General features: G+C 46.6%; 1 protein-coding gene across 1 annotated transcript in view; it reads left to right on the forward strand.

Moving 5' to 3' along the window:
* SGIP1 (SH3-domain GRB2-like (endophilin) interacting protein 1) overlaps window positions 1–531 on the forward strand; it is a gene marked incomplete at its 5' end in the record, with an annotated part of 13,202 nt that extends 12,671 nt beyond the window's left edge. The window contains one exon of the mRNA XM_009697512.1: window positions 45–531. Within this exon, the coding sequence (XP_009695814.1) occupies window positions 45–67 (23 nt within the window). The remainder of the gene's footprint in view (window positions 1–44) is intronic.
* Window positions 532–6,911: the final 6,380 nt, after the last annotated feature.

The following is a 6,911-nucleotide window of genomic DNA, read 5'->3' on the forward strand; positions in this document are numbered from 1 at the left end:
GGGGCTGCTCCCTCCCTGCAGCTGATTTCTGATCCCGTTTCTAGGTAAATACTTGGCCGATAACTGATGGAAGCTTATGCAAGTCTATGGAAAATAATATGGAAAATACCCAAGGACTGCTGTGCGTGGAACGGGTTTTAATTACAGTTTAAGGAAAATGAACTAAATCCCGCACTTGGGACATTTCTGTTGGAAGTGTTGACAACTTTCAGCGTTTTTTTTTCCTTGGAAAACACCGTCTTGACCAGTCCTACAGCATTTACTTCTAGATGTAACATTGTTAATGGTTTTAAAATGTAATTATTGTATTTGTAAATTGTACTCATTCCAGTAAGGCTGTATTTTGGCAGTTAGACACTTGAGTTTTAGCATTTTACCATTCATGAAATGGGTGTAATTTAAACTGTGGTATATAAATTTAATAGTAGTACTGTTGAATGGCACAATGCTTACAGAGGTAGATTACATTTTGTCAATATATACAATTTAAATACAATACTGATAGCTGTTATGAAGGGGGTGCCTCATAAAAAGTGAGTTAAGTAGAACAGACATGCTGATTTACTTTTTCTTCAGTCCTTAGTATGTCTCACAGTGACGAATGAAAAAGCTCTATCTTCAGGTTTAGCTGGTTTAACTCCAGAAAAATACTGCTGTAAACGTGGAGGTTCCTAATACAGTCTCCCAGCAAAATGCAGGAAAAAAATGTCACTTCCACTTCAAATTTCCATTAGAAAAAACCTCCGTGAACATGCCTGTGTTCTCTTAGAGCCGCAGCTTAACCGTCAGGAGTCCCAGCAGTGCGTGGATAGGCGATGAGCCCTTCTCTTTGTCCCGTGTCCTTACCTTTTGCAGAGATATGGATAAGGAAATAAGCAGGCAAAGAGGCTGGGTAGTAAATCTGAGCTTACAGCACTGTCTGGATATGTTATGGCCATTTTTAAAGATACATTTTTCCCAGCAGTCTCCAGATTTTCAGTTGCATTTCTACATTCCTTTGCGTGCTGCTTCTGCGGGTTTTTTTCCCCATTTTTGAAAGCCCCACGGGTTTAGAAAATGCTTTAAAGACATGCAGGCCCCCCCCATGCCTTTCCATTTTACCCCTTAGGCAGGAAAGTAGATATGTACAGACACTGGAAAACAAGCGCATCAGGAGCAGCTACCTCGTGGAGAAAGGAAAACACACAGAGGTGCTAAACTGGAGGCTGTGGGGGGAAAATTGTCCCTCTGTGTTTTCCCTGAGCCGACACGGGCTCGGAGCTGGGCTCCTGCGCTGCGCACTGCTCATCTCTGTGCATCACCGGCGCGGCGTGCGGCGTTTGAGTTCTGGTTGACGTTAGTCTCGGCCTGCTGCTGGCAAGACGGTGATAGTGTTCACGGTATTAATGCTGCAGCATCTGCCAAGATGGAAAGCTTGCTTTAATGGGAGAATTTGGTGATATGGGGAAAAAAGAAGGGATCTTTTTGAAATTAAATGCAGCTGCTGTTCGGATGCACAGAGAAGCATAGGAGCATCCGCTGAATGGGGTGCTGGGAACCGTAGAAACGAGTGAGATGACAAATAGTGCTAATTTTACAGTCACAAATGTTGCCAGGATTAGGCTTGTGCATTTGCGTTGGAAAACTTAGAGTGTGCGTGTTGGGAAGCGCTTGCTCACAGAGCAGTTTGGAGTGACATAAGAAAACAGAAATCCATGCCCAGCTTAAAAGAAAGTAAGAAAATCTGGAGATATTTCAGTTCTGTGATGACTCCCAGACTGAGATATGTACGATAGGGTCGTTGAGTTGCGTGCGTGCTCACAAAAGGTATCAACACAGAAGAGAAAGCACAATTCAGTTATGCAAAGTCATACATCTTTTGAAAGTACACTTGGATGGAGTGTTCAATTCGGTTAATAATTTTTCCCCTGAAATGGAAATATGTATAAACTGTGTAACCTACCCCTTTCTGACATAGGAATATAGGGCAAAAATCTAAGAATCAGTTTTTGCATAATTGGTTCATGCTGTGTACAATTGTTATAAACTCATGCTTCCAAAAGAGATCTATGTCATAGTCCTGAAAATAAGGATTTTATAATGTAAATATTACCAGAACATAGATATTTTACTTTATATTTCATTTGAAAGACAAGGTGTTTACATTAGCATTGGGTTTTTAAATGCTTTTTAAACAAAAAAACCCATAACCCAAAGCTCCCAAGCTTGTCCCATTTGTGCTGTCCCACAAAACGGAGGTCATATTTTCTGGGTGCAGGTTGGTGCTGGGCTGCAGCCCCCATGGCCTGGGTAGAGAGAGGAGAAAGTCCTGCACCCTTTCCTGGGCGAACTGGCCGGCAGACCTGAGGTCGGTGTGCCGGCACGCTCGCAGCCCCGCGGGGACACGGTCCCCCTCCAGCCACCGGCAGGTGACATAAAACAGCTATTCCCAGCCCGCCACACCGGGACCAAACCCAGCAGTTTGGGGCAGGTTTTTTGCATACTGCTTTTGCCAATTTTTTGCGTAGTGTTGTAGTTCACTAGGCATTTGCTCAGGAGCCTTGAACGGCGTGTCTGCACTTTCCCTCCCAGCACGACCTTTGAGAGGAGATGCTGCTCCGCGTTGATGCTTTAGTTTTCCTGCCCTGCTAGTGTCTGAGCAGAGAGGCAGAGTGCCCGGGGATGCTTGTTTTGTCAGGTATTTGTCTTCGCACACGCCGTAGGAGCGTGGTACCCCACGCGAGGAGGGGGAACAGCCCAGTTGCATTGCTCAGTCAGAAATGCAGGAGCCTGGTCTTCTTTCCACCTGGCTTTGAGGAGATGTCAGCAGAAAAAAGATTATGAGCAGCAGCTTGGGATGTATAAGACTTAAGTTTAGAGCACCAAATAGGGGCATATATAGGGATGTTCATCCCCGATTCTGGCTTCTGTAGTAGCGGTGAGAGCTTCTGGCTCCGGAGAGGGCACGGGAGACACGGTGCCCCGTGGCATTCCGAGAACTCAAATTCTGCAGGCTTCACCTCTGCTTTTAGCCGGGTAAAACTGTATATTTTCAGGGAGTGCATCTGTTTGGTACTCCCTGCCCGCTAGCAGAGAGCAGCTACGTCAGCAGGGAGTCGAAAAGGCAGCGATTCGGTTGCGTGTAAGTCACCTGCGTCTCTAGAGCGAAGCATCAGCGCGCTCTTTCTGAGCCTGTGGGCCAGCAGGTCTTTTGCCAAGTCAGGCTGAGGCTGAAATGGGGCTCAGCCCTCCAGCATCGCCCAGCACTGGCACCCCTTAACTCCGCAGTGCTCAGTCTGAGTGAAAAAAAGGATAAACAAAGGAGGCGTTCAAATAATAAATAGGTGTGATGCATGCAGAGAAAGGCTTTAGCTTGGTTACTTCCACGGAGCTCTCCCTTCAGACTGTGCCCTCAGCCACCTCTCCCCCAAGGGGTTTTCCTCTGGGGTCCCCGGGAGGTGCCAGCAGCCCACACCTGCAGGGTCAAGGCGCCTGCTGAGGGAGCAGGAGTGGTTTTCCCCACAGACACCTGCAGACTTGGGTCTTTAGATGTTAGGAGCAGGAACTCTTTGTTTTGCAACTTTTCTTCTTCTGTTTGTTGCAAATATTCATGTTTCTCAGCTAGCTGACGGTGCTCCTCACGGGGGATGTTTCAGACCGATTTTCTACTTTAACAATATTTCTTAATAACTATGAAATGGCTCAACAGTATGAAACACTACCAAATAATAAGCTTTTCATTTGGTGTTTGCATTTGTTCTCAAATATCACTCCCTTGTTATAAAGCTGCTTCTTATTTTTACTGTAAGGCCACTGTCCATTAAACTCCTGTTCCTGCCCAGCTGGCGTGAGTTCTCAGTGCGTACGTGTGTGGCTTCGCTCGCAAAAGCTTTGTCACACAAGCGCGATCTTGTACCGAGGAAGTTACACAACTGTGCGCGCCTCCCGACGCAGGCTGGACTTAAAGATGTTAGCGCTGTTATGCGGTATTTCAGTTAAATTAATTTTGTCTTCAGTATGCCCTTTCAGGATTTATCTGTTAGAGGTTTTGTGAAACATTGGTGGGGGAAAAAACAAGTTTATGGTAAAATGACATCTCGTTTTGGCCAGGCAGGGAGGGGATGGGGGGAAGGCAGTTTCCCAGGCAGGCTGCAGGCACCGTCACAGGGATGCTGTCGGGGTATCTCTCGCGGCAGTGCCCAGGGTTTGGGGTGCATGGGGAACACCAGAGAAATATGCTGCTTAAACTTATTATTTTGAAGCCACGCACACCTGCAGGTGAGACCCGTCTGCCTTCTCCTAACGTGATCGCAGAGACCCAGGGTAGCTGCTTAGCGCCCAGTGGTAAAAATCGGTCAGCTCTTGCACGGGTGATTATTTTCCTACCGAGGTCCCAGCCGAGACCTTGCCGCGCTGCCCACGCCACCACAAGTCATACTTGTTTTCATTTACCTAATCCTGTATGAACCAAACTACCCAGTGCTGGCAACCTGTCAAACCACAGCCATACCCCGGCAGCCACCGTGCAACGCTTTCGGTGCTGCTCTGTGAGATTCCTGCCGCATGAGCATCTCGTAAAGAATCACCGCTTCACCTTCTCCCAGCAGAAGCATTTTTAAATGGTTGGACTGCAATGAAAAGGTGACATATTTTTAAATGAGCTGAGAGAGAGTCAAACATTTTTTACTAAAAATGTTTGGCCCTCCTCGGACCTCTCCCTTGGCTCCCCGTCTCCTTCGGCAGAGCTGCGGTTCCTGTGCCCACCGGGCACGTGGTGCAGTTCTGCATCGCAGAGGAATCCTGCTCCATTTCACTACTTTTTTTTTTTTTTTTTTTTTGAAATACAGCCCATGGGTCTGTTACCCAAACACCCAATAGCTACTTGAGAAAGCCGCTGCAATATACTGAATAAGGAGTGATTTTTTTTCCCTACCCTTTTGCTGTTTTTATGTGAAAATGTGTTGGTTAAAAAAAATAATTTTGAAGCTTGCCATGACCAAAATACATAACATCATCACATTGTACTTTTCCAGTAAGAAATCACTGTCTCAAAGATTTCATTTCATAGCGAGAATGGTTCTTTTCTTTTTCTCACAATTTCCCAAGGAAAGTAATTCTTGCAGAGCCAGGTAGTTCTTATGATAATTATTATTTTAATTCTTATTTCACTGCAAGGCTAGAAAAGATCTGCAGAAATACCTGCCACCTCCTGCGTGAGCTCCCCTATCACTTTAGGAGAGACCGCAGATAATGCTGCTGACAATTGTTCTTAAAATCACCTTAGTCTGGCGATGCTCTTCAAAGGTTTGCACACAAGCAGGACTTCACTACAGGCCAAGCAGTATGTGATAAAATACGCCAAGTTTTAGCGAGGAGTTCAGAATTATCTTATTCCACCGTTGTTAGAAATCTCTCTCTTTCTAGACAAAGAGTGAATTGCTGCAGACATGCCGCGTCCTGCTGTCGTGTTCGTAATCCACGCAGGAGGGGTTTTCCACTCCAGAACACTCTAAGGTGGATGAAATCACTCGGTTGCTTTGACGGCATAAAACATATGGAGACATTAGTCACGGTCTGAGAGAGGAATCGAGTTGGGTTGTGGTTTGAAGCTCCGGTCCTGCGGCCACGGGCTGGTGGGTGGAGGGCACCGGGCGCAGGAGAACCTCGCCGTGACTCCTCTGAACCCGGAGGAAGCCCCAGAATTGAATTGGATTTCCCTGGGTATCGCCCTGTACCATTTTATGAACTCCCTCGTGTATAAAATGTTTATAAATATTTGTGGATTAAGATACACAGGTCTATTTTTAAGATTTAAGTTAAATAAGTTAATTAACGGCTGGCCTTTTTTGCCTAAACGTGCAATGAGATATACTATACCTTTAGTCTACGATGGCCTAGGTACTGCTTAGTCTGTGATGAAAACTTTGCTGCTTACCTACTGTTCTCAGAGAAAAAACTGTAAAAGACGTACAGGTTTGCTGCACACAGACTATTGCAGCAAAGCTTTGTATTTGACCACTGGTAATATGAATGTGTTGTATTGACTTGTTGAAGATAATCATGAAACAACATATTTTAAATGTTACTTGCCTTATAGATTAGAATACGACTATGTGGATATCATTTTTTGTAAATAATGTTTTTTATAAATGTCTCTCCTCCATTCTCCTCGTCACCCATTTCACAAAATCTTGAATATGCAATTATTTACCATGCATAATGTTGCAACAAATAAATCCCCATGTCAGAACAAAGTTTATTAATTCTATACATAAGAAACACATCAAATACCCGATTGAGTTGCAATTTAAATGTGATTTTTTTTTTTTTCCTTGAAAATAAACAAAAATCGTAAACCGCTACTTTTTCCGAGTGAGCTTTGCTTGCACGTGCAGGAACACCCAGAGGAGCCGGGCAGAGGTACCAGGGGCTGCCACGTCCCTGGCCCAAAATGTCATTGCTGCTGGAGCTACGCGCAGCTTCCCAGCCTGGGGACAGGCCAGGGTTGGCGTGTGGGGACACGTGGGGATCCACGGGGACTGTGGGGACACGAGGGGATCCACGGGGACTGTGGGGACACGTGGCGCTTGAGGGGATGCATGGGGGCTGTGGGGGTTGAGGAGACCCACGGAGGCCATGGGGACATGTCAGGGCTATAGGCACACCTGGGGACCCACGGGGGCTCTGGGGACCCACGGGGGCCATGGGGACGTATGGTGGCTCTGTGAACCCACGGGAACCGTGCGGACCTGTGGAGGTTGCAGGGACGCCTCAGGAGCCATGGGGACACGCGGGAACTGTGGGGATGCGTGGAGGCCACAGAGGCCCACGGGGACTAGCAGGGACCCGTGAAGGCCGTGAGGACACGTGAGGGATTTGTGGGAACCTGTGGAAGCCATGGAGGCACCTGGGGTCTTTAGTGGCATGTGTGG

The sequence above is a fragment of the Cariama cristata genome, unplaced genomic scaffold, assembly GCF_000690535.1.
Source record: "Cariama cristata isolate BGI_N322 unplaced genomic scaffold, ASM69053v1 scaffold25073, whole genome shotgun sequence".
In the NCBI taxonomy this organism is placed as follows: Eukaryota; Metazoa; Chordata; class Aves; order Cariamiformes; family Cariamidae; genus Cariama; species Cariama cristata.